The sequence below is a fragment of the Gobius niger genome, assembly GCF_951799975.1.
Source record: "Gobius niger genome assembly, chromosome: 23".
Classification (NCBI taxonomy): Eukaryota; Metazoa; Chordata; class Actinopteri; order Gobiiformes; family Gobiidae; genus Gobius; species Gobius niger.
In genome coordinates this window covers 12246124-12274059 of record NC_136874.1, presented here as the reverse complement: position 1 = coordinate 12274059, position 27936 = coordinate 12246124, and the positions used below count along the sequence as shown (strand labels likewise).

Genomic DNA, 27936 nt, shown 5'->3' with positions numbered 1-27936 from the left:
TATTTTATCCAGTTTAGATATACAGACGGCCATGAGGAGTGCTTAGTGCTTTTAGGAGAAGCGGCTTGGAACCCTGTTGTGTTGGATGCATGAACCCCCCTCGACACCTGTTCAGGTGCTCTTGGTAGAGGCAGCCTGTACGTGTCTCTCTTGTGTGTGGGGATCTATGTTGAGTGCCCGTCACGACTAGGTTGGCGCTTGGTTGCAGACATAGGCCCGTGCTTCTGTTGACACACAGGTCTGTGGTCTAAGTGGCAGCCCCGGGCTTGCTCTGGTCATACCAGACCAGGCCTTCTGGGAGAGAATCTGTCTGCCCGACTGCACCACAGCAGCCGAAGGGCATAACCCAAACAATACAGAAATAACAGTTACTCTATGTAACTAGAGTTCTATGAGTATGGGTGCAGCCTGTTCTCGTTGGCTAAATAAAAAGATGCTGAGCTATTATATCAAACCTTAGTGTGGCCAGGTGTGTGGTCCCTGGTCTCTCAAATATCTCAAACCAGAGAAAACTATGTTAAAATCTAAAATATAAACTCAAATCTTAAATTTAATTGTGTTTATAGTAAAAATGAGTCTAAAGTACCCTCTATAATTCTTGTGGGTTAATAGTTGTTTAAGTAAAAGGTTCTGTAGTCATATTCATTCATATTCTGTTTCTAATAAATGGTTAGCTGACATTAAATTCCACCTTTTGATGATTGCGATGGCTGCAATAATCCCGCTGAAACACCCTAAATAATTGACTGTTTGCTTGAGCCGGGCCCCCCCGCTGAGGGACGCTGTTATCTGAGCGGAAGGTGTTGAGTTACACGACATTTACGGCTAATGTGGGTCCAGGCTGCACTAATGCTTTCAGTCAACACAAAGCAAACAGAGACAGTGAAACAGAGCTCCATGTTCCCCAAACACGTCAATGCCTCTTCTTCTTCTCCTCCTAAAGTGGACGTATCACGTGTAGCTGCCGCGTGCATGTGGGTACACCAGCAGTGACACCATCAAGAGCTAGATGTTTAGATGAGCTATTTATTCATTTGTTTTCTTTTTCTTCCTATTTATGAACCGATTGTGCAATGACTGTTCCACAGAGTGCTGTACATCGGCCTGGCCTGCAACACCGCGCGGTATCTCTACATCTCCTACATCACCAACGCCTGGTCTGTGCTGCCCCTGGAGGTGCTGCAAGGTAACCCTCATTTGCCTGTAGGCTGTTAAAGGGGAGAGAGCACTGGAAGCATTTGAATACACTGTTACGCTACTACTACAGCAAGACAGTTATAAGAAGTGTTAGAAATGTTTGCAATGCCTGGTTTTTATATGTACCCTTGTGGGCAGGAGTGACTCATGCCTCTGTGTGGGCCGCCTGCATCTCCTTCCTGAGCGCCGCTGTGCCCCCCGCCCTCCGAACCTCCGCTCAGGGCATCCTCCAGGGCCTCCACCTGGGGCTGGGTCGCGGCTGTGGGGCCATGGTCGGAGGAGTCTTTGTCGGATACTTCGGTAGCTGTTTGTCTTTATAATACTACTACACTATTGGAACACGATGCACCAACTGTTCATTGATTGTATTGCAGGAGCGGCTGCCACGTTCAGAGGCATCGGCATGGCGTCCCTCGTCATCCTGCTCATATTTGCCTTAATCCAGTTCTTGACGGGAGAGGCGGAGGAGAAAGGTTAGTGCTGGAACAGAAATGACTAGTTCTCAACAGATTGAAGCCCATTTGTGAACCGCCTAAAAGAGTAGATGCCATTTTCCAAGACGGTTTCTATTCTGTGAATGGGCCAAGTGTCATGCAGCGTTAATTTTGCTAAAAGGGGTTGTCCTTATTTTAAACTAGGACTAGATTAAACTAAATTAAAGTCAGTGACATCTGCAAAAAGGGGGGAAAACTGTAATAGACATGTGCCACACCTGTGAAGTGCAAAGGAGAAGTGCTCACTAACACAGATTTAGACAGATTTGTGAACAACATTTGAGAGAAATAGGTCTTCTGTGGATGTAGAGAAGGTTTTATGTCTTTAAGTGCCCGGTATCAGATTGTTGTTGTTTTTTTTAACATAAAAGGCAAGAAGTTGTTTTTAAACCCATTCTCCCATTTCACAACTTTCAGGGTCATTTTCAGTGTCACAGAAACGGTATTGCTAGCAAAAATTAGCCTGCTCACTATTGATAAAAATGGTTCATAATAACATGGTCCAACCATTGGATAATGAATATACTGAAGGAGGATTAAGAAATGTCACAACAGGTATAAATAAAAAAGTCTACAGGGCTTTAATTGGGTCTGGAGATATTACCTTTTCGAACGTTTTATTTAGAAAAAAAAGCTCAGTTTTATTCCATTGCTGTATTTTTTGACAGAGCAGGCTTTTCTAAATAGGACCCAAGAAACTGTCCGGCCAAAATCGTACTTTTATCACACAGTGAAGGATTTTTTGACCTTATGGGGCGACAGTTTGTAGAGCGGGTCGTCTCATGATCGGTCGAGGGTTCGAATCCCACCTCCAGAAGACGCACACTGTCATTGTGTCCTTGGGCAAGACACTTCATCCTCCAGTGTCTGCGTATGTATGAATGATAGTGTGAATGGGTGACTGGTTCCTTGCTGTAAAGAGCTTTGAGTGCCTGATGAAGGTAGAAAAGTAAGTTGAGATCATTTATCTTTCTGCTATAGTGACCTTTTATGCCCAGTCTCAGCCCAGCGCATCTGCTCTTCTCTAACAGAGCAACAGATGCTGGCGGAAAACATCCCGATGCCCTCCAGCCCGGTGCCCATCGCCACCATTGACCTGGTACAGAGCAGCAACTCGGGGGCCAGCTGCACTCCAGCGATCCACCTGAAGAAGACCAAGCACCAGGAAGATCAGGAGGACCCCTGCAGACCGGCCTGGGTGCTCTCGGGTTCTCCCTGGGTCACCATCGCCTTCGCTGTGGTGCAGGTCAAAGAGCTGATGCGGCTGGCCACCATGGGGCAGCCCAGTGAGAGCCAGCCACTGCAGGTGAGCCTATAGCACACACTGGGGACTGTCCAACGGCTGCTTTTGAAGAAGAAATCTAATGTGTTCACTCGCACTCAGACATTCATTTCATTAAAGGTGTCTGCAAAATTAAAGCCAGTGCTAAAATGAGTGAAGTTGATCATGTCTTAACAAACGGTGACTTTTCAAACCACTGACTGTGTCTCCTCTTTGCGGGCTGGTGCGGTGCGTCTGAAGAGAGGTGAGGCCCTTCCTGTGTGCTTCCTGTGTGCTTCCTGTGTCACCTTCCGAGACGGCAGCTCCAGCTCCAGTGCAGCTTTATGCACTTTAACCACCTTAACAACTATTTAATCATCAGAAACAAGTCTTATATGACTTTGATGCTTGTTGGTGTAGAACACATTCTGTCCAGTAGAAATGTTTTAAGCGTTAGCATGTTGGAATCTTTCCAAAGCATACGTAAACGTTGCGCTGCCGCCTCGGATGGTGCCGTCAGTCCTGCCTGTGTGATGGAGGGGGGCTCGGTGCATGACCTCCAGCATGGTGCATGAACATGGCCCTGTGTGACAGCTTTTGCCTGACAACACTTTTTTTAATTGTCATTTAATTGCGATTTTTGGCATTTAATGGGTTGTGTTCACAAACGTTTTCTTAGATTTAGGGAGATTTCAGGCTCAGCTTATAGATTCATCCAGCAGCATTCACAGTGTACGGCTTGTGTGTCTCACAGCTCATTTCAAACAGAAACATACTCCCCACAAAACTGAAGGGTCAGGGAAGAGGCCCCTAATGGTGTAATCTGCTTGCAATACGTCATTTTTTTTTATACCAGTAGTACCTAAACCTTTTTTTCGATGCCATACTGGTATCGTTTAACAGTACCCAGGCCTTTAATGTACACATCACTTCAACAAGTACAGGAATCAATTACAATGTACAATGGTTTGCATTTTTACTGCCTGAAAACCATCCTGTGTTCCTCTGTCATCAAACCTCCCGCACATACTGATCGTTCACTTGAGCTGATTAGAATCTCGTCTCAGTCCGAGTTTATAGCGAGACCTTGGAAAATGCGCTATATTTGAAGTTTCCTCCACTACAAGAAAATGCATTAATTGCCATAGCTCTAAATGTATTGTATGGAGTAATGATGAAGGCGGAAAGATACACATTTAGCGCATAGTGATGGAAGGATTCAGTACATGTCCCACAGCCCCTAACTGAGGTTAACCGCTAACGGCTCCCGAAAACATTAAAAACCTGCATCTCTATTCCAAAAGCGTGCACATTGCTTTGAGATCAAAAGTACTAATGCATAAAATCCTAAGTCAGTTGTGTTTCTTATTCGTCAGGAGCCTAAAGAGCTGAGCCTCCACAGCGGCTCAGAGGAGAGGAGCTCCACAGACGGCACCGCAGAAGAAGAACCCGCTCCATCAACCACAGCACAGCAGGATGCCCCCTCCGCCAATCAGAGCGAGCAGACACCGACCGGAGATAACACCGCCTTCCAAGAGGACTGAGCCACAAGCCACTGTGGCCACAAGGGGGCGCTGTTCTCCCATAGAGCTAAGATTGTACTGGGTTAACGGTAATGTTTGCAGGACGTCGATTTAGTGGTTTAAAAAAAAAAAAAGACACTTTAACTGAACTACGGTCGCCTTAAGCTGCAGCTTCTCGATATGTGAGCGTGCTGTTCCTCATTTGAAAGCTAAGAACCTCCAGTCACTGAACTTTAACGACTGGAGGCTGCACTTGCACTAACTATCCTATGATCTAATGGACGTAGGATCCAGCAAAACTGACAAGTGCCCCAACTGACAGCTTTTCCATCATGTAAGCAGATTTTTGTAATACCTCTGAGAGATCAGCAGCGTTTCACTCACATCATGACTCCGTAGAGAGTGAAGTCGTGGAGTTTTTCTCAAATACTGAGAGTATTTGAGAGGGTTTGGGGTTCTCACTGCATCTGTCCCACCATTGTTTCAGTGGGACTGAGGCGGAAAAATACATGAGATTAATTTTTATTCGGCCGCAGACATAGCATTGTCTGATGAACTGAGAATTAGGAGCATGTTTGGTGTCACTGGCATTTGGGGAAGAAAATGCAATATTCGAAAACTCTCCTGAATATTAACACATTCCATTAAACTTTTGACAAAACAAGCTTTAATGTATCCTTAAAGTGATAGTCTGGAAGTCTCAATGTTTTGCCAATAATATATAATTTGTTTTTTGGTAAAGTCCCTCCTTCCTGGATCTTAGCAACTAATCAGTCTAGTATCCTCTCACATTGACCAATGAGACGAGCAATCAGGAGGGAGGGGGAGGAGCTTGATCTTTTACCTTGGAAAATTCTGTTCCTGCTCTCGTCATGGTTAAAGAGGGGAGGAATTGATTTAAAAATTTCGCTCTATCTCTCCTCACTTTGCAGATTTACAGACTATCACTTTAATCAGAAGCAGAAAAGGCCCTATCTGTCCTGTTTGAATTTGACAACAGTTTAGTTTCTCTTCGATTAGCAACAGATCACCTGGAATGCTGCTCAGTGTGGCTTTTACACAGGAGTTTTTATAAGTCGGGAGAAAGTCGGGTAAAGGAGTTGTTAATACAGACGGGCTGGGTCACTGACATGTTATTTATTCTTTTTAAACGATACACTGGCCTGATGCACTTTTCCCACGTGAAACTGGGGAAATGAAGAGATTTTCTTCTATTGAATGTAAAACTGTATATGTTTGTGATGATAACTAGTATTACTGACACTGCCATCAGCTCATGTAATGCCAGGGATGTTTCTATTCGTGTATTTACCTTCATGGTTTGAATAAAGCTTGAAATGGGAAGAGTATTGGAGTATGTTTTCTGTGGCTACAAAACAACATTTTTATTTGATTTATGTACAATCTTTCTGCAGGAGACAATAGTTACAATACAAAACTCTTAAGTGATTGAATCTGACCAACGCGGTGGAAAACAAGAACAGGGCCAGGCGGTTCCATGATGTTAAAAAACAAAAATAAAACCATAAAATCTGGCCTTTTTGAAAGCTGCTGGTTCCTGTTGACCATGGGAAGTTTTTTTGACATGGTGTTTTATGCCGAATTCCTTTCTGGGCCAAAGGTATTTTTTAAGTCAGTGTGGAGGAGAGCGAGCTGTTGTTCGCAATGAGCCAAGCCAGAGGGGTCACCACCAGCGAGGTACCATTTACATGTGTCTCCAGACATGGAGGCACCGCTGTTCCCACTGGTCTTGGTGAACATCAGGGTGACTTGGTATATCCCTGGTGTGTCCTCCTCAGGTGTGGGTCGGGCTGCGGTTCCTGCCGTGTCCGGAGTCCTCTCTTCACTGCGGCGCGATGGACCGCAACAGCAGCTCCATCCAACCCAACGACTGCAGCCAGAGGCTCAACGCCCTCTGCTACCAGGAGCCTTAGGGGAACCTTCTCTCTGGAACCCCTCAGGTCATGACTCTTTTGGTCGTGCAAGGGTATTTTGCTACATTTACAGTTTCAGTTTTGAGTCATCCACCTTCATTTGGGTGTTTCTTGTTGTATTTCCTAGGTGCTGTGTGATAAATAGAATCCAGAAGTTAATTATTATTTTGACCTCCCAAAAAACATGCAATAAAATATGCATGCAATAAATAAATAAAGTTTTGACAAAGCAGTTTTTGCACTCTTTCTTCCCAGCCGTCTTTGAGAAGAACAAGAAGGATGATGTCTGGCTGGACAGGCTACTTAGTAGTGCTGGGACGATACACTTTTGTAACAATACAATATGTATCATGATACTTGGGGGCAGATAGTAATATAGAAAATGCATCTAGACACATGAATACACAAACAGAGCAAGTAGAGCAGTGCTGCATGACCATCACCCAGGGGTAAGGCTGGGTACCTTAACTTTTTTTTTCTCAATACCACTACTTTTCGGTATCGGCGCCTAAACGGTACTTTTTTTCGATTCCAGTGTTATTTTATTCTAATTAAATTGAAATAATGTATAGAAAAAAAGATCGGCCAGAATGTCCTAAAACTTCATGTTTTGAGCAGAACTTTTAATTAAGCAGCGATTAAAAGAAAGGACATTATTCCCTCCTGAGCTGCAGGGACAGATCAGATCCATATCATGACACACTGTTTTCTTTCAGCTAAACTTTGTTAAACATGAGCTGCGCTGTCGCCAAAGCAAAAGCACGTCACGCGTCAAAGATCTTTACACAGCACGAGCGCTCACTCTGTCACTAATCATTCACCAAAACCGTACCAAACATGTCTAATACAGAGTGAGCGCTCACTTTTACACAAACAATCTTTGACATCCCCCTCACAGCTGCAGCGGAAACAAAACAGCCTCCTGGTAAAGGTAGAGATATGTTTGTTTTGTCTTTACAATGTTACGCTTTTCAATTTGCCTACAAACTCAAGGTTCTTATTCAGTCCTGGTTTACAACTAGTTTTAGTTCAGCCGTGGGTTACGACTTTACGACCAACCTCCAAACTACACATACACGTAGCCTACAGGTGCAGGTTATTACACATTGTAACAGAGCACGTTACATTGTACTGAATTTGGTGCGTACAATGTGTAAAGGGGAGTTTAAAATAAGGTGTTATCGAGTTCAAGTATGAAGGGGCGGCCATTTTGAAGAATTTAAAGCCACACTGTAACATTTCATCCAAGGAATAGAATAAAATAGTGTGTAAAGTAAAGTGAAGATTACTGCGCAGATTTCGAACTACTCCTGGTATTATTACGCCTTACAATATAGTCCCTCTTTTCCCGCTTAGAAAATCCACATTGTTTAATTTTGTGTAATTATACTTTGTAGTGTAACACTTCACGTAACCATGTTTAAATAGGGAAAACGTGGAAGAGCTTGGTCGCTTCTGTCTTCACCTCGTTTGGAGCTATAGAGGAGCGGAGGAGAGGCTACATGCTAACGCCGTCTGTGCTGTGTTTACATGACTGAAGGCACGCGTGAAGACCATGCAAGTACAAATGAACTCGTCTAAGGTAAGAATATATCTAGGTAGGCTATGTAAAAACGGTGGCCTGTTCCTTTAACTGAGCAGATTTTTTCAGTTTTGTAGGTTAGGTTTCAAATGCTGTAACCTTTTATTTGAGTTGAACTGGAGAAAATGCACTGGGTGAAGGCGCGGGTCATGAGGTTAAAATATATAATATACTTCAAGATATTTCACCCTTTTTTGTTTCCTACATAATACCGTTGTATACCGTAGTTGAATGCCTTCAATTAGATCAAATAGTGTGAAAATAAAGAAAAGCCGATACTTACAAAGTGTTTCCAAACTTTTGACCTGCACTGTAAATCACACATAGCATAATAACTCATTTTTGTTTTGATTTGGGAAAACATGTAAAAAGACGTTTTATAGGAAACACATTGTTTTTCTCTTATTGCCATTTTAACAATACAAAATGACTTAGGCAGTTATGCTATGTGGCTAACGAAATGTCACACCCCTGTCCTCACCCACTCACTGCTGTGCCTTAATCAGTATTAATGATTCATAGGCCTAATCTGTACTATTACTTGCCCCTATTTTGGCGTCACCGTGACCCCTGACTCCCGAGCCCTGGCAGCTGAGGCGTCCTCCTCCGCTGAGGGTTAACTCGGCCTATCTCTAAAGCTGAGTGATCCAGCGCAGAGCCAGTGCCTATGTTTAGTCCGTGAACGGGGCGCACTAACTCCATCGGTCCCTGTGTCATCCAAGCTGCTGCTATTTTTACCGGGAAGAGCGGGGTGGGCAGCTGGGAAAGCGGGCCATTCCAGCCCCCCAATTCCACTCCAGATCTGTCTCTCACCGCAGACTCCCAGACAATAAGACCGAGGCCGTGTGGGCTGAAGGCGGTTTCCTCTCTGCTACCTGAAATCAACCCAGGACGAACAGCTAAGACAAGGATCAATGGAAGTACGGCACTCTTGTTATTTAGACAGAAGGACTGGCTTTTCACAAAACGGTCAAGACACAAGACAAGAGTAATCGGAACTAGGGAATGCCGTGATTGCGACTGAGTTGACGCACACAAGGGAGTATTTTTGGAAAGACATCTGCTTTCGATTAACTGTCAGGTTCAAGTCAATAGTCCAGAGGGAACGGCAGGTTACTGTCAACAAGGTAAGTCATACGTTTATGTTTTATTAGGTTGTGAATTTAATTTGAATCAAACTAACTGGATTATATATATAGAATATTAATAATTATCAATAATAATATTAAGAGTTTAAAAGCAGGACACGTGCTAATCAGCTCTGTGCTAACTCATGGACATAGAACACTACACAATTTTAAATGGAAGATTCATCTAAAACTGTATAAACTTTAAAGTTATAAAAGCATTTACAAGTATTTAGTCAGAGGTAGGTACGTTTTCTTGGAGGAGGACGATTTTCTCTGTCTTCAAAATACCAAGGGCCGAACCTCCCAGTTGTGGCCCATAATTCTACTAATGCCAGTATTGTACATCATTATGACTAAAAGGGGTGTTATGCTAGAGAAGCTAACATTTCAAACCTTCTTAAGGATTTGACAGTATTTGCCACTTTTTAGAGAACTTACTCAGTATTTGAGCTGTTTGAGTATAATATTAAGATAGATTATTACCAATCTACGGTGGGGAAAAACAAGTCAGAAATCACCTAAACCCCACAAGTATACAGACAAATATCTTCAATCATTTATACATTACAAGGTGATATTATGTAGATGATCAATCTTACAAAAGGAGTCCAAAGCTTTAGGGAATACGTTCAGAGTGTCTTTGAGGTAGGCTGGGGGTTTATCAGCAGCATCAGGATACTGTGTGGTCTGTCCTGAGGCTTTATTCTATGAATGGGACACAGAAAATAATATTATATTTTCAGTGTGTCAGTGTCAGTGGATTGTCAACATTACCTAACCACTATGTTATTAGATGTTGACGCGATGTTGTCACGTGCGGGGGCTGTGTTAGGCAATTGAATGTGTTAAATAAATATTACTAGTTCTATCATTGACAAAAACAATGTTCACAAATGAGCAAAGAGCGGTGTTAGTGTTAGTCACACTTAACTAATGAACTGTTCATGATGAATTAAGTGTTAACTCGTCACTTTTAACATTTGGGAAAACAATCACATGCTTTTCAGAGCAGTTGTAGAATTAGTCTATAGGCTTAGCAGTTTTTGACCGCACTGGAGTTTTTTATTGGCAACAGCATAAGTACAGTATGATAGAACAATTAGAGAACGTCAGAATTGAAGGGAGTATTTAAAGAGGGGCCTAAGGTGTGCACGCTCTGTCAGCCTGACACATGGCTGAGTCATTTTTAGACAGCAGACGTAAATACTCCTCTGACTTACAGCAGCAACTGTCTGGATGGCCACATGGTTTGCTCAGAAGCCACACACCAATAAATGCAATGCACAACATTAGCTAACGGGCCTATTTTTTGTCTTGCAGGTGTTCCTCCAAAGAGAAGTTAAACCCCTTAGAATTATTCCAGAATAGACTCCCTAAAGACTTCAAATGGATATTTTCGGAGGTGCTCCTCGTGTGTTGGGATACCCCCGTCCCGTCGTTACGCAGCCTGGAACAGACGCCACATTGCGGTGCCAAATCGGTGGAGACCCTCGACCGGACGTGGTTTGGGAACGCAAGAACGTTCAGATCTCGTCGGCAGGCCGTTACAGGCTGTCCGAGGAGGGTAAAGCGTACCTTCTGACCATCACAGCGGTCACGCCGGAAGATGCAGGCCAATACATCTGCAAGGCGAGGAACAGCGTGGGCGAAACCTACGCAGCCGCTACCCTCAAAGTAGAAGGTCAGCAGGTCAACGGTGCGAGCCATGAAAACGATGAATCGAGACAGGTAAACGGGTACGGCAAACCCCAAAGCTCCGACGGCATCAAAGAGAATGGAACGCATTTGAATGGAGAACAAAAGGTTGTGAAAGTCATTGAAAAACCTGAAGAGGATGAGCTAAATTCGGAGAGGCCGCGATTCCTCATCAAGCCCCTCTCCCTGCGCGTGGATCGGGGAGAAGACGCCGCCTTTTCCTGCAAGATCTGGGGGACGCCAACGCCGGAGGTGGAATGGGAGAAAGACGGTAAAAAGCTCGGCGATATTTTCGAGAACAGCCATTTCAGCGTGAACAGTCAGGACGGAGGGTGGTTCCAGCTCAAGGTCTACAGAACGCGGATGCCGGATAAGGGGGTGTACACGTGTAAAGCGGTCAACTGCAACGGCGAGGCCTTGGCCGGCGCGGTGCTGCTGGTGGAGCCGGTGCCAGAGAGAGAGGACAGCAAGAGGTCGTCCAGCGGGGGCGTCACCAACAGCCAAAGCTCACCCAAACTACGAAGAGGGAGGCTGGGGATCAGAGGTGAGTCATGAGGTACATTTGTGCGTAGCGTTCGACACTTCGGACGTTCTTCCAGATGTTGTGTGCTTATTCAAAAGACAAACAAACAATTACCTCATCACAAAGCCAAACTTGCATGCTTGATGAGTAAACAACCTTGGGGGAATGTCCCAAAGACATCCGATCAGCATGTGCTTGTAGGAGGCCCGTCTCCGTGAGGGTGACTTTATAATATCTAGTGCGTTTGTGGACACTCAAAGATGCAGTTGTGTAGTCAATGGCCAAATGATTATGACATGGGTTTAAATTTATGGGTTTATTTTGTAGAAATGGTTACAAAGACTTTTTCAGAGGGGATTTGTTTATTTGTGGATTAATCTGTAAGAAATTCCCCTTTATAAGGCAGAACTTTGAAGGAAATCCCCCTGAAAAAGCGAGTACAAGACTGCAACATGCGCTACTTGTGTGGAGATATTGATTTTGCTTTTGTTTTGGTTTGGCGAAAGTTACGAACCTGAAAATTAAAAATGTCTCCCCTTGAGTTGGTTTGAAGAAATGTTGTTATTGAGGTACTATAACAACGCAATTTCCCAGTGGATCCATAAAGTTTGTCAATGTCAAAGAACTCGTGAACATTTAATAATTGAACTACCAAAGTGGAGACTGTTATGATTGGCCCAAAGTGACTTAAAAGTTTGCTGCAAGATGATAACTTCACTCCAACACTGACCCTTCCCTCCTCTTCCAGGTATACTGAGCGCCAAAGAGGAACAGCCCGTGAGTCCATCCAAAGTGAAGAAGTTTGCGGTAGCAGAGGGGAAACACGCCAAGTTCCGCTGCCTGGTGACGGGGAAACCCAAGCCGGAGATCGTGTGGAAGAAGGACGGTGTGGTGCTGGACCCCGGGAGGCGCCACCTGGTCTTTGAGGACAGGGAGGGCTACTACACGCTGAAGGTTCTGTACTGTAAGAGCCAGGACACCGGGCTGTACGTGTGTGCCGCCTCCAACGCCCTGGGCAACACGCTAAGTGCAGTGCATCTGACTGTCAAAGGTAAACAGTGTGTTAGGATTACATGTGTTTCCTTCTCCGATGGGCAAAAACAAATATGCTGTGTTTTTTTTGCTTGTTTATCGGCTTTGAATGGTGAGAAACTGGTCCATTAGCTTCTCTGGGAGGATATCCGTCTGGACAATGACCGGTTTGGGGTGGGGTTTTGCGAAAGGTTTGATCAAACATGAAACAGCGTGGAAATATACAGTGGCAAAAGTTCTTTATTGTTATCGCTGCTTGTTTTTGGTGTCACCCATCTTTATTTTAAACAGTTACCAACTTGCTCAATTGCTTCAACTGTATTTCTTTCTTCACTAAATCATCATGGGATTCTTAGATTCACATTGCCTTCCATTTACAGGAACCTTCTCAGTCCCAAGTAGCACATATTGATTTCCTTCCCGTCATAGGTGCGTCGGTGCGGTTCAGGAGGCAGCTGAAGGACGTGGAGGTGTCTGAGAGAGATGTGGCGGTGCTGGAGTGCGAGGTGCCCGACGAGTCCCTGCCCGCCGCCTGGTACCTGGAGGACCAGCGCCTCATGCCGGGGCAGAAGTACGGCATGGAGGAGAAAGGCAACCGCAGGCGCCTCACCATCCGGGATGTGGGCACCGACGACGACGGGGTGTACCTCTGCGAGATGCCTGATGGAGCCAAGAGCATCGCAGAGCTGTCTGTGAAAGGTATGGACTGTGAAGAAGTTACTTGAAGAAACTGTTGATCAATTTAGAGCAAATCAGTTAATTGAAATAAATAAATCAAATTATGTGCAGTATGGGACCTTTGGATTAAAGTGTATCCCCTCGCCTCCAGGCACCATAGTGAAAAAGCTGCCCCGGAAGCTGGAGGTGCTGGAGGGGGAGAACGCGGCCTTCTGCGTAGAAGTGGAGCACGACGACATGGAGGTCCATTGGTTCAAAGACGGGCTGAAGCTCCTCGAGACGCACCACACCATCCTCAAGTCCTTCGGCAAAACGCACATGCTGGTCTTTGTCAACGTGTCGCACCAGGACTCCGGGGTGGTCACCTTTGTGGCGGGGAGATCCACCACGACGTCACGCCTCAAAGTCAAAGGTGTTTTCATGTGTTTATAGCCCAGAGGAGGTCAGAAACTAAATACCTTCAAGTGCTGTTCAAGTAGTTTGCGAGGATGTGTACTTTACTTGGACTTGTGTTTTTGTTTCAAGCATAGTACTCCACTACAGTTGTTGTATATGGTCAGAATACTTATTCCACATTGGATTTTAATTGTATTCTTCATATTTGGCACTGGCATAAAACATATTATTGTTGGGTAGACAAAGGTTTTTAATCCAGAACTCTACAATCGAAAGGTATGAGCTTGAGTGTGTGTTAATGAAGGGTTCATTGGAGCAGATTGTTTAACAAAATAAATCATTTAGCCCAGTGGGTCTCAACTGGCGACCCCCAAGTGGGTTACAGAACCAATGGAGAAAATACAGTATCTTACATGATATTTAAGAAATGAAATTCTTATTTGGGTCAAGGCTTGCCATCGTAGAATTATGGTGGGACCTGACAGAACTGGAGCAGTCTTTCACTTCATTGGGCAAGTTTTAATCCATCCCGTTTGCTTTGGCAAGCTCTTCTTCAGCATCAGATTGGGGCATTTTTAAAGTATACTGTACACAGGCCCGTCCTGAGCGGTTCAAAGTGTGGCACTAATGCTTTTGTTTAAAAGTCGCCTTGTTTTTCTTCCAGCTACAAGACACTGCCCGCCTATCTGTCCTGGCAACATCAAAATGGACATGGACAGGCCCAACAGCGCCCTCCTGACCTGGTCCCCAGCCCCCAACAGCCAAACGACCACCCGCTCCATGTTTGTGGTGGAGAGGCAGGAGGTCGGCTCCCAGGAATGGCTGAGGTGCTTTGCATCGGAGTCCGCCACCTCCGCCGAAGTGTCCGGGGACAGCATGCCCTGCGAGGGCGACTACCGCTTCAGGGTCTGCTCCATTAACAAGTACGGACGCAGCGGGCACGTGGAGTTCCCCCATGTGGTGCATCTGGGTAAGCACCGCAGGAGAATACAGTCAATGTATGCAGGCTAGTGTGCATTGTGCAAAAGCAGAAATCAAGTCACTCAAGTACATTTACAGGGCCTGAAGTTTCCTGCCCCTGCCTTACGGTGGCTTTGCTTCACTCAAATCTCCTGACAGTCAAGTTATAGTTCCTGAAACATAGAAATGTAGGTATGCCCTGATGCCTCTTGCTCGTTATGTGATTCAGATGGCCCGATCTTCCGCCTGGTGCAACTACAGCGTTGGTCCAGGCGAGCCCGGTACCTTGCGCGCACAAACCTGCTGCGTCAGTGCTTACAGCCAGTGGCCCGAGGGCGTCACTTAGAAAAAAAACAGGCTGACTGACCGAGAGAGAGTGTGTTTGAGAGTGTGAGTGGGGGATTATCTGATTCCACAAAATGTCATCCACACCCTTTCCTCCCTGTTTCAGTTCCTGGTCCTAAGATCTGCAGTCCGCTCAAAGCCTGCGAAATCGTAGAGGGAGAAGAGGCTCACTTTTCCATTGAACTCTCTATCCCCATGGCCGGGACGTGGTTCTTGAACAGTTCTCAGCTTCAAAATGGCGGGCGCTTCTCCGTGCGGCAGTCGGACGCACGCCACGCGCTGGTCATCCAGGAGGCTCGGACGGCGGAGGATGGAGCCGAGATCACCTTTATCGCCAACGGAGTGCGGGACTCAGCACTGCTCAACATTAGACGTACGTAAAAAAAAAACATTTGTGAGGATTTAGAAATAGCTGATGATGTTGATTTTCCTCTTCCTCAGCTGCCGTGATAAAGTTCACCCCCCTGTCGGCGTCGGACAGCGTGAAGAGGGTGGACAGAGGTGAAGCCATTGTGCTCTACTGCGAGCTGTCCCACCCGTTCGCTGAAGTGTCCTGGTTTAAGGATGGGGAGGAGCTGCGGGCGATGGACGGCCTAAACATCCAATCAGACGCCAACATGAGGAGGGTGGTGATCCATGAGGCCGAAGAGGGTCACTCCGGGGTGTACACCTGTAAGACCGCGCAGGACGCCATCGAGTTTAAAGTGGAGGTGGCTGGTAAGAGAGTCACACCGGCACATTTTTGTCATATCTTATTTTTCCAAAGACCTTGAGTGAAGAGTGGCCCAAAGTTTTTTTGCTGGGGACAAGTGAGAGGGTCAAATTGTACGGACAACAAATTTTATCTTATTTTTATTTTCATTTGAATTTTTTTTTGCCCAATGTTTGCCCCATTTTTATTACTAATATTTTTTCCTATTTCCTCAATTTTTTTCTTTATTTTTCCCCATTTCCCCCCTATTTTTGCCCTATTTTTTTTCCTTATTCTTGCCACAACTTCTCCCAATGTTTTCCCAAATTCCAGATTTCTTGACATTGAAGATAAACCCAGTATTGTAAATTTGCAGATCTTGCACACGTTCTTCTTCTGTTTCCTGGTTCTAGATAGCGTCGCATAGTTATTATAAAAAGTATTGTTCAGGTATCGATATTGAAAACTAAGTATTGTTTAAGTACCGGTATGGCCCAGCCCTACTCCCGACTGGAGACTATCACGTTGGTGGGAAAGATCCTTAAGGGATGGAAGTCTATTGACACAAAAACAGGAACCGTTTGGAAACCAGTTTTGACCCAAACATCACACAGGCAAACAAAAATAACAAACAAACGTAGACACACTGGGCTAAATCTTTTCTAATGTGTCAACGGCTCCTTTGTAGAGCTCCATGTCTCTTTCTAAACTGTAGTCCTATAAACTGACTGTGTTTGATAATGTCTAGGCCTCCCTGTGAAGTTCAGTCCAGTCCCAGAGGAGGACCTCCATAAGAGCAGTATGGAGCTGGACCCTGTGGTGCTGGTCTGCCATGTCTCCAGAGAGGACGCTGACGTTATTTGGTAACATTAATACTATAGAACACAGTGCTGGTATATGGATCACCATAGAACCTACATGTTTTTGTTTTCTTTTTGCCCAGGTTTAAAGACGGTAGTGAGGTCCAGCCCGATGAGCACGTCACGGTCCAGGCTGAGGGCACCATGAGGAGGCTGATCATCCGCTCGGCTACGACCACAGACGCCGGCAGCTACACGTGTCAGGCTGGGAGCAACAGCATGGAGTTCACCGTGAACATCCGAGGTACAAAGTCAGATTGACCTGATTCTTTTGCGAATAAAGTTTAACCCCTTAACTCCCACCTGAACCGAGCACATTTTCTCCAGTTTGGCTTTACCGCAGTCCAAAAGCTTCTGGAAAAAAGCTGTGAAAGTAGCAACAAAACTGAGACGAAAACAATGATGGAAATGTGACAAAAAAGTGAGAAAACATTGACAAAGAAGAGACGAAAAATTGATGAAAAAGTGGCAAAAATGTCAGAAAAATGTCACAAGAAATTGACAAAAAATAGTCGAAAAAATAACAAAAAAATGACAAAAATGTGACAAAAAATGACAAAAACACGACAAAAATGTGATAAAAATTTGACAAATATGTGACGAAAAAATGACAAAAATTTGATTGAAAAAATGACGAAAAAATGACAAAAATGTGATAAAAAATGACAAAAATGTGACAAAAATGTGATAAAAAAAATGGACAAAAAAATGACAAAAATTAGACAAAAAATGACAAAAACATGACAAAAAAGTTACAAAAATGAGTTGAATACCCCACAAAAAAATGATGGAAAAAAAATCTGATGACGTGAGGAAAAAGATCCTCTTGGTTCAGGTTTGTCCAGTCTCTCCAGCAGAGCCAGCCCAATAGTGTACTTTACCCTTTAACTATACAGTCAAAACAAACCGAAACTTCGTCCTCCGTCCTCCCCTGCAGAGCCTCCGGTCATGATCGTGGAACCCAAGGACGACATCGTGGTGGACAGTATCATTTCAGAGGACGTCCACCTCCAGTGTGAGCTGTCCCGATCCAACGGGAGGGTGCGCTGGTCCAAGGATGGCCACGATGTGGAGGAAGGAGACAATGTCCAGCTGGTGTCTGAAGGCCCGTACAGGAGGCTGACCATCCTGAGTTGTACTGGGGACGACAGCGGAGAGTATGTCTGTGAGACGGATGGGGACTCTGTCTTCTTCCAGCTTAATATCACAGGTAAAGAAACTAATTGTGTCTGTTGTTGTTGTTGTTGTTATTGGTATATATAAAAAAAAAAGGTATCGAAGCCAGTTACTGAAACACATTTTTTTCTTTCCAATTCAGAGCCACCAGTTCGCTTCACCTTCCCCACGGAGCCGGAGGTGGAGCTGACCCACATGGCCTCAGAAAGACTGGAACTCTGCTGTGAAATCTCCAGAGAGGATGCGCCGGTGGTCTGGTACAGAGATGGTCTGGAGGTGGAGGAAACTTCCAACCTGGTCCTGGAAGTGGACGAGGCTAAACGGCGCCTGGTCATTCCAGTCCCCACTCCGGACGACACGGGGGAGTACGTGTGCGACACTGAGGACGATTCCGTGGCCTTCCTGGTCACAATTACAGGTAGGAGTGTAAGAATATCATGGTTAAAGGTCCTACACCTACTGTTTTATCAATTATCTTAAATGTAATCACATATAGGGTGATTACATTTACTAGCAACTACTTTTTTTACATTTCAGAATCAGCTGTTGTGCTCAGCCGCCCCCAGAACGTCCCTGAGATGTTGAAGTGTAGCACGGACAAGCCGGTTGTCCTGGAGGTCGAGGTGTCCCGCCCGAACGCAGAGGTGAAGTGGCTGGTTGAGGGCCGGGAGATGGGAGACAGCAGCAACGTCACCAAGGCAGAAGACGGTCTGATCCGACGGCTGACCATCCACTGTCCAAGTCCGGCCGATTCGGGGAGATACACCTGCGACGCCGTTGATGACAGGATTGATTTCCAAGTCAAGATCTCAGGTACAATACAGTCCAGATCAAAGGTTTAAGACCGGCTGGTGGGTGGAGAAGTGGAATGAGGAAACTAGCCTGGACAGAGTTCCCCATATATACTTTCTGGATCCATTTGTGTCCATTTGTCCGCTCTGCAATGGTTCGAAGAGTGATCCAAAGCTACAACCAAAGTCTAAACGAGTTTCAGGCTCCAAATGATGTGTATTAAGTCGGTGTTCTTCTTCTTCGGCCAATTGTCGTTTTGTTTCCCCAGAGCCACCAGTGAAGATTTTGCACAAGTCCGACATAAACACCCAGATCACTTCCATGCTCTCCGACGACGTTGTGCTGGAGTGCGAGCTGTCCAGGCCCGGCGTCGCGACCAAGTGGTACAAAGACGGAGACCGGATTGAGAACGACGAGCGCTTCTGTATAGAGGAAGACGGCGCCTTCCGGTCCCTCATAATCCTGTGCGCTGAGCTCGGAGACAGCGGAGAATACTTCTTAGACGCCGTGGATGACAGTATATCCTTTCAAGTTACAGTTCAAGGTACGAGACTATGTGCTGTGGTGCTGGTGGTGCAAAGTTTCTGCTTTTCTTGACATGGGCCTCACCGTTTGTTCCAGAGCCCCCCGTGAGGATCGTCGGGAACTCCAGCGACGTGGAGTTCCAGGACATGGCGGCAGGAGATGAGTTGATCTTGGCTTGCGAAGTGTCCAGGCCCAACGCGCCGGTCCAGTGGTACTGCAACGACCAGCTCCTCTGCGCCGATTCCCGCGTGTACATCGAAAGTTACGGCACTCTCAGAAAGATCATCATCTCGGATATCCAGCATTCTGACTCTGGGAAGTACGTGTGCGACGCCGGGGACGACAAGATGGTCAGCATTGTAAGAGTACAAGGTAAAAGAATCGTTCTTTTTGTCAGGAAAGTTGCAATCTCTTCTAATAATGTTGTGTTTTCCGTGCAGACTCACCGGTGACGTTCGTAAATAAGGAGGAGGATATTGTTCTGATCGGATACGAAGCGGAGAGCGTGACACTGACCAGCTACGTGTCTAAGGACGGGGCCCTGGTGCGCTGGCTGAAGGACTGGACCCCGGTGGACGGAGAGCGCTTCAAGTCGCTGATGGACGGCCACAAGCGCACGCTGGTCATCGACCCTCTGAGGAGATCCGACGCCGGAGAGTACACCTGCGACGCCAACACGGACCAGATCCACTTCAGCCTGCTGGTAAAAGGTCAGTCTACGGGACTTTTTACGCTTAGTAAAGAGTAATACTGACCAGGAGTGCTATGTTGCTCGTTCTAAGCAGTTCATTTGCTTTATTAACATGCCTTTAGCTGAAAATAACTGCTCACAAAATGACAATAAGCTTTTTAAATAGTGCACTGATAGGGTAATATGGGAACGTGTAAATTCAAAGGCCATTTTCTGCATTTTTGGTTACATGGACAAAGGGAAAGTCGGATCTCTCAACTAGTCTGACTAGAACAGGATTTGCCCAAACCCATGTAAACTCTGACTTTCCCCTGAGCCGATCGTCGATCTGCCGGGGCCGATTTAAGTCAGACTAGAGCAAGACGTAACATTCTAGTCGAATCAAAGTGTGTTGGATTAGCCTAAAATAAGTGCCTTTAAAGTTGTGTTGTGGTTATTGAATGCATAGTTTATTACACACTCCTCATCAGAGCCGTAGCCTCTATCGTAGCATAGTTTCATGTAACGTTAGCCTTTAGCCATTAGCTATGAGTGCTAATTGGCCTCTATTTAAGAGAGTTCGGTGCACTTGAGCTTTAAACTGGGTGGATCCCTGACGTAGATCATGAGTGTATTGTTAAAGACCTAACTGCTCACAAAATGCATGCAAATAACCCCAAAAAAGCAGTTTGGGCTGAAAACACCTTGGGCAAGTCAGGGCTAACTGGACTAACTGCTTTCTTACACGCAAGCTATTCAACATACTGAGTTAATTCATGAGTAATTGTTCAAAAATGTGTTAATTTATGATGTACAGTAATTATGCAAGGAGTCATGATGAGTTATGCATTTACTCTTGTACCTTTATTATAAAGTGTTACCTGGTCAGTAGCAGAAAAATACAATTTTTGCCCTTTTTCTCAAACAAAAAATGCTTTCAATGGAAAAAAACAACAACAATCTTGCGATACATTTCTTTCTCTTATATTTATCAAAACAAAAGATTAAAATTGATTAATCACTAAATTGAATTGTTTTCCCCATTTCATCTGTTTAGCTAATTGTGGACCAGATGATGTGATGCCATTGATTCTAAATAAGATTATTAATATTTAAAAAACACAACATCCACACAATTGACCACATTTTTACATAAATCTGCCAACTGAAGTGATGTGTTCATTTTAAAACAGTACGACCTTTTCTGCTGTCACAGAGATGAGAGTGAAGTTCACCAGGCCCCTGCAGGACACGGTGGCCCACGCTGACGGCATGGTGACCCTGCGCTGTGAGGTGGCCAAACCCAAAGCGGACGTGCAGTGGCTGCAGAACGGCACGGAGATCGTTCCGAGCCGGCGGTTCACCATCCGGGCCGACGGGGTGGAGCGGAGCCTGACCATCCACAGGCTGAGCAGAGACGACGCGGGGGAATACGTCTGCGAATCGAAGGACGACAGGACGGCCGCCGTGCTGACCGTGGAGAGTAAGGGTTCTCAAGAGACAGATTGATTTAGTGTGAAGTTACCAACAATCCCATCCTCCCCGCAGTGCCTCGAGTGGTGGAGTTCCTCACAGAGCTCCACAACACCACGGTGCTGGAGGGCGAGGACGCCACCTTCAAATGCGTGGTGTCCCCGGAGGACGTGCGCCTGGTGTGGCTGATGGACAACGAGCCCGTGGCCTTGGGGGAGCGCTTCGAGGCCCTGCGGAACGGCCTGTGCCACACGCTGGTCATCCACAAGTGCAACATGCTGGACTGCTCCAGGATCACGGCGGAGGCAGAGGGGACGGTCAGCAAGGCCAGTCTGAAAGTCCAAGGTGAGGGGGCAGCGGCCATTTTTAACAGACTCTCAGAAGTGTTTTCATAGATGTGACCTCACTGGATTTGAAATGTCAACTTACAAATTCCATATGTGCTTCAAAGTAAAAAAGTGACAAAAATCCAGCAAAAAAGTGACAAAAATCCAGCAAAAAAGTGACAAAAATCCAGTAAAAAAGTGACAAAAATCCAGTAAAAAAGTGACAAAAATCCAGCAAAAAAGTGACAAAAATCCAGTAAAAAAGTGACAAAAATCCAGTAAAAAAAAAAAAGACAAAAATCCAACAAAAAAGTGACAAAAATCCAGTAAAAAAGTGACAAAAATCCAGCAAAAAAGTGACAAAAAAGTGACAATAATCCAACAAAAAAGTGACAAAAATCCAGTAAAAAATTGACAAAAATCCAGTAAAAAAAAGTGACAAAAATCCAACAAAAAAGTGACAAAAATCCAGCAAAAAGTGACAAAAATCCAACAAAAAAGTGACAAAAATCCAACAAAAAAGTGACAAAAATCCAACAAAAAAGTGACAAAAATCCAGTAAAAAAGTGACAAAAATCCAGTAAAAAAAGTGACAAAAATCCAGCAAAAAAAGTGACAATAATCCAACAAAAAAGTGACAAAAATCCAGCAAAAAAGTGACAAAAATCCAACAAAAAAGTGACAAAAATCCAGCAAAAAAAGTGACAAAAATCCAGCAAAAAAGTGACAAAAATCCGGTTAAAAAGTGACAAAAATCCAGCAAAAAAGTGACAAAAATCCGGTAAAAAGTGACAAAAATCCAGCCAAAAAATGACAAAAATCCAGCAAAAAAAATGACAAAAATCCAGCAAAAAAGTGACAAAAATCCAGCAAAAAAAGTGACAATAATCCAACAAAAAAGTAACAAAAAAGGGGGCAGCGGTCATTTATTATGTGTTATGTCTTACAAATTCCACATGTGCTTCAAAACGTGTATATTTTTCTCATGATCAATGTATTTGACCCTTCCTTTCAGAGGCGCAGGTCATGTTCACCAAGAGAATGGACGCGGTGAACGCCGAGGAGTTCGAGGAGGCCACGCTGCAGACGGAGATCAGCCTGGAGAGCGGAGAGGTGCAGTGGATGAGGCAGGGCGTGGTCATCCAGCCCGGGCCCCGATACACGCTGGCGCAGTCGGGCCGCACGCGCACGCTGACCATCCGCGACCTGACCCTCTCCGACCGCGGGACCTACCGCTGCGAGACGCTGCACGACCGCACGCAGGTCAAGCTCAACGTGGAGCGTGAGTCCGACATTTTGTTTCAGGTTTTCTGCTTTGGCTCCTAAATGAAAATGAAGACCTTGTGAGGACGTAAACATTGAAAAGAAGCTCTCGTGTTTTGGAGGGTACGACCACTTAAAGACTTCAGACTTCACCCCTGAGATATTGTCCTCTTTGAATAGTTTTATATTGTTGCCAACGATCCTCCGAACTTGGCTCCGTGCGGACGCTTCCAGGAATAGTTTGGCTCCGAATGCCCCCTGGCCGAGCGCCGATAACAATGGGTCATAGCTGCGGTTGGTGTGATGTTCTTCTGTCCCGTGATAAGCCCGGCTCGCACTATTTCAGACTCACCCCTTCGACCTTCAGGCTAGACTTTCAAAGGTCCGGTGTTTGTTCAGCTCGCTTAATCGCCGGAATAAAGCTGTTCCCTCGTAAAAACCTGCAGCGGGACCATTCTCTTCCTCTCGTGGACAGTGATGTGTAGCTCGCACGGCAGAGGACACACGGAGAATTCTAACTAGCTCATAGTTTCATACTAGGGTGACCAGAAGTCTCAGTTTACCCCGGACAGTCCCACTTTTGAGCCCCCCATCCCGTGTACTTGTACTTCAAAACCATAGATTAGTCCCAGTTTGACACAAGCTCTGTCCCAGGTGTCCTGTTTTGATTAGAGTGACCAGAAGTCTCAGTTTACCCAGGGCACTTTTTCCAGTTTCTTTCTCTATTTTTTTTTTCAATCAATTGTTCCCATTGTTTGCCCCATTTTTCCCATTTTGTTTCTTAATTTTGCCCCACTATTTCTCATTTCCCCAATTTTTTCATCCTAATTTTTGCTAATTTATTTACTAATATTTTCCGGATTTCCACAATTTTTTTTTTCACATTTTTGCCCCATTTTCCCCCAAATTATTCTCCAATGTTTCACACACATTGGAGATGAACCTGATGTTGTAAATTTGCAGATCTTCCACACATTATTGCTCTTTTGTCTGGTTCTAGATGAAGAGATGAGGGCTGGTTTTATTTTAGTACAAATCCAGTAAAAAAAAGACAAAAATCCAGCAAAAAAGTGACAAAAATCCAGCAAAAAAGTGACAAAAATCCAGTAAAAAAGTGACAAAAATCCAGCAAAAAAAGTGACAAAAATCCAGCAAAAAAGTGACAAAAATCCAGTAAAAAAGTGACAAAAATCCAGTAAAAAAGTGACAAAAATCCAGCAAAAAAGTGACAAAAATCCAGCAAAAAAGTGACAAAAATCCAGTAAAAAAGTGACAAAAATCCAGTAAAAAAGTGACAAAAATCCAGCAAAAAAAGTGACAAAAATCCAGCAAAAAAGTGACAAAAATCCAGTAAAAAAGTGACAAAAATCCAGCAAAAAAGTGACAAAAATCTTCCACACATTATTGTTCTTTTTTTCTGGTTCTAGATGACGAGATGAGGGCTGGTTCTATTATAGTACAGGTCTCGAAAAAAGTATTGACGCTGGAGGTTTACGGTCAATACTTGGCCCGATACATTTCACAAACTAAGAAGGTTTTGTATTTTATCTCTATATTTTTTATTTGTTCTTCCCCAGCGAGGAAGATCACCATCACCCGAAGCCTGACCGACCAGGAGACCCTGGAGCGGGAGACGGCGTCCTTTGAAATCGAGCTGTCCCACGCCGACGTGGAGGGCTCCTGGCAGAAGGACGGCATCCGCGTCAAACCCAACAACCAGTTCATGGTGAGCCGTAACGGACGGGTGCACGGGCTGACCCTGTCCAACCTCACGCTGGAGGACACCGGGACCATAGTGTTCAGCGCCGAGGGCGTCCGCACCTCCGCCCGGCTCACCGTCAAAGGTACAGACGGGGTTTGGATTTAGACTCCAAATCCAAGTGTTTGTTTTTGGTCAGGCAGTGAAGAGAACCCTAATTAATAAATGACATGTATTTGCAGAGACTCCAGTGTCCATTCTCCAACACCTGGCCGATGCTCGCATAGAGGAGGACTTCCCCGTCACTTTAGAGTGCGAATTTTCCAGACAATTGGTTGAAGTCAAATGGTACAAGGTGAGTGTGTAAACTAGCTCAAAAAACAGCATGTTTCAGTCCTGCTAACCTGTGTGTGTTTTTGTCAGAATGGGAAGGAGCTGAAGCCGGGTAAGACCTGCCGGATCTACTCCATGGGCCGGAAGCGCTTCTTTCAGCTCCTGCAGTGCTCCAGAGCCGACTCCGGCCTCTACAAATGTGACACGGGGGAGCTGAGCACGACCTGCACGCTGGAGGTTTACGGTAAGCAAACTCAGAGGCTTGTTCCTTAATGTAAAGCTCTTGAATTCATAGCCACCAGAATCTAAATTGTGAAGCATGTGAAATACCTCCATCTAGTGGTGGCTTAGTGGCAATGCAGAATGAACTCAACAGTATACAGGATATCCTCTGATGTTGAAATGAGTCCTTGACTTGGAGAATGGCTGATTTAACTGTGTTCTGACCTCACAGAGCACAAGCTGGAGATTGTGCGGCCCTTGGAAGACCTGGACATCCAGGAGGACCAGAACGCCGTCTTCATGTGCGAGGTGTCCCTGGAGGAGGTGACCGGAGAGTGGCAAAGGGACGGCCATCGAATCCGGCCCAGCAGCACCGTCAAGATACGAACTGAGGGTAAAGCCATGTCGATATTCAGATCATTTACATCAGGTCCTCTTCATGTTTGGTCTGGTCGCTCTTCCAGTGTGGCTTTAACCTCTTAACTCCCACCTGAACATGTTTTCTCCTGTTCTCCAAATTGGAGAAAGAGAATGAAAATGAGGAAAAAAATCCAGTAAAAAAGTGACAATAATCCAACAAAAAAAGTGACAAAAATACAGCAAAAAAGTAACAAAAATCCAGCAAAAAATGTGACAAAAATCCAGCAAAAAAGTGACAAAAATCCAGTAAAAAAGTGACAAAAATCCAGCAAAAAAAAAAGACAAAAATCCAGCAAAAAAGTGACAAAAATACAGTAAAAAAGAAACAAAAATCCAGCAAAAAAGTGACAAAAATCCAACAAAAAAAGTGACAAAAATACAGCAAAAAAGTAACAAAAATCCAGCAAAAAATGTGACAAAAATCCAGCAAAAAAGTGACAAAAATACAGCAAAAAAGTAACAAAAATCCAGTAAAAAAGTGACAAAAATCCAGTAAAAAAAAAAGACAAAAATCCAGCAAAAAAGTGACAAAAATACAGTAAAAAAGTGACAATAATCCAACAAAAAAAGTGACAAAAATACAGCAAAAAAGTAACAAAAATCCAGTAAAAAAGTGACAAAAATCCAGCAAAAAAAAAAGACAAAAATCCAGCAAAAAAGTGACAAAAATACAGTAAAAAAGAAACAAAAATCCAGCAAAAAAGTGACAAAAATCCAACAAAAAAAGTGACAAAAATACAGCAAAAAAGTAGCAAAAATCCAGCAAAAAATGTGACAAAAATCCAGCAAAAAAGTGACAAAAATTCAGTAAAAAAGCAACAAAAATCCAGTAAAAAAGTGACAAAAATCCAGCAAAAAAAAAAGACAAAAATCCAGCAAAAAAGTGACAAAAATCCAGTAAAAAAGTGACAATAATCCAACAAAAAAAGTGACAAAAATACAGCAAAAAAGTAACAAAAATACAGCAAAAAATGTGACAAAAATCCAGCAAAAAAGTGACAAAAATTCAGTAAAAAAGCAACAAAAATCCAGCAAAAAAGTGACAAAAATCCAGTAAAAAAGTGACAAAAATCCAGCAAAAAAAAAAGACAAAAATCCAGCAAAAAAGTGACAAAAATACAGTAAAAAAGAAACAAAAATCCAGCAAAAAAGTGACAAAAATCCAACAAAAAAAGTGACAAAAATACAGCAAAAAAGTAACAAAAATCCAGCAAAAAATGTGACAAAAATCCAGCAAAAAAGTGACAAAAATTCAGTAAAAAAGCAACAAAAATCCAGTAAAAAAGTGACAAAAATCCAGTAAAAAAGTGACAAAAATCCAGCAAAAAAAAAAGACAAAAATCCAGCAAAAAAGTGACAAAAATACAGTAAAAAAGAAACAAAAATCCAGCAAAAAAAGTGACAAAAATGCATCAAAAAAGTAACAAAAAAGTAACAAAAGTGCCCTTAAAAAAGTGACAAAAACACATAAGGGAAATGAAAAGTGACGACAACGGCAAAGAGGAGAGAATGCTTTTGGTTTTGGCGGGTGGTAAGAGGTTAATATATGCGTCTCTGTTTTCTGCAGGGACCAAACACTTCCTGCTCATGTGCAACGTCAAGCCCGAGGACGCGGGGGAGATCCGCTTCGTGGCCCGAGACGTGGAGTCCACGGCGTACCTCGAGGTGGAGGGTAAGTGGAGTGAACAAAACATAATAAACAGAGCCGAGTCTTACTCACATATTTGAAATAGAAGTCGGTCCCACTGTCCTGATATTGTTACAAGATAACACTGTGTCTCTAAATCAGTTTTCCCTCCTCTCCCCTTGAATCCCCCTGAACCCCAGAACTCCCGGTGAGCATCGTGAAGCCCCTGCGTGATCGGACGGCGCTGGAGAAGCACCGGGTGATCCTGGAGTGCACGGTCTCGTCCCCGCACTGCGATGCCTCGTGGTACAAGGGCAGGGAGGAGCTGGCTTCCTCTGAGCGGCTGGAGATCGCGGTGGACGGCTGCACTCACAAACTCACCATCCAGGAGGTGGCGCTGGAGGACGAGGGCACCTACAGCATCGAGGTCGGGGAGCACACCTGCAAGGCCAAACTCATGGTGGAAGGTACGAGAGAGACACTTTTCCCCTCCACATTCAGGCCGGTCATCTCTCTCTTGCTTTTCTCTCAGGACAAGCCCTGGTGATGGTTCAGGATCTGGAGGACGTGGAGGTGTCGGAGGGGGAGACGGCGTGTTTCCGGTGCGAGGTGTCCGTGGACGTGAACAAGGCCCCGGCGTGGACTCTGAGCGGGGCAGCCCTTCATCCCGGGCCGGGGGTGCGGCTGGAGAGCTTCGGGACGCGGCACAAGCTCCTGCTGAAGGACGCCAGCGCCGACATGAGCGGGGAGGTGCGCTTCACTCTGGGGAAGGCCAAGTCCACGGCCCTGCTCACCGTGAGGGAGACCTGAGGACAGACGGCAGAGACTTTTCTATTTCGGAGCGCTTTTTCTAAATAAAATGTTGTCATGAGTCGGTATGTGAATACTGCTTTCAAACACAGATGTTAAAGAGGATGTTTGCTGTCGCTAGAATGAGCCACCAGATTATTATGGACACATGTGCAGGGCCTTATGCTGCGTTCCAGGCGACTGGTACATTTCCAACCTCACACTTGGATAATGCCATGGAACTGATCATTACAACAGGTTAACTCAGACCTGATCACAGTATGAGATGAAGACAGCAATGGCGACTCCCAGTGGACAAG

The 27936-nt window shown here is 44.7% G+C and overlaps 2 protein-coding genes across 2 annotated transcripts in view; both read left to right on the top strand.

Annotated features, from left to right (window-relative positions):
- LOC306981813 (major facilitator superfamily domain-containing protein 6-like) overlaps nt 1-4591 on the top strand; it is a 116834-nt gene extending 112243 nt beyond the window's left edge. Inside the window, exons 5-9 of the mRNA XM_079581523.1 lie at nt 1089-1186; nt 1336-1497; nt 1572-1670; nt 2723-2997; nt 4329-4591. Of these exons, the coding sequence (XP_079437649.1) occupies nt 1089-1186; nt 1336-1497; nt 1572-1670; nt 2723-2997; nt 4329-4496 (802 nt within the window). The 3' untranslated portion in view covers nt 4497-4591. The remainder of the gene's footprint in view (nt 1-1088; nt 1187-1335; nt 1498-1571; nt 1671-2722; nt 2998-4328) is intronic.
- A 5916-nt stretch (nt 4592-10507) lies between these two features.
- obsl1a (obscurin like cytoskeletal adaptor 1a) lies at nt 10508-27641 on the top strand (the record flags this gene model as incomplete). The annotated part of the gene is made up of 25 exons (XM_079581805.1): nt 10508-11360; nt 12088-12390; nt 12801-13070; nt 13201-13461; nt 14110-14415; nt 14857-15123; nt 15192-15467; nt 16190-16304; nt 16385-16545; nt 17239-17511; nt 17620-17895; nt 18015-18290; nt 18538-18813; nt 18891-19166; nt 19235-19504; nt 20681-20947; nt 21013-21282; nt 22279-22545; nt 24104-24370; nt 24468-24580; nt 24649-24802; nt 25013-25174; nt 26768-26872; nt 27028-27294; nt 27360-27641. 25 exons carry the CDS (start codon nt 10508-10510, stop codon nt 27635-27637), a joined length of 6609 nt encoding a protein of 2202 aa, XP_079437931.1. The 3' UTR covers nt 27638-27641.
- Between the last annotated feature and the right edge of the window lie 295 nt (nt 27642-27936).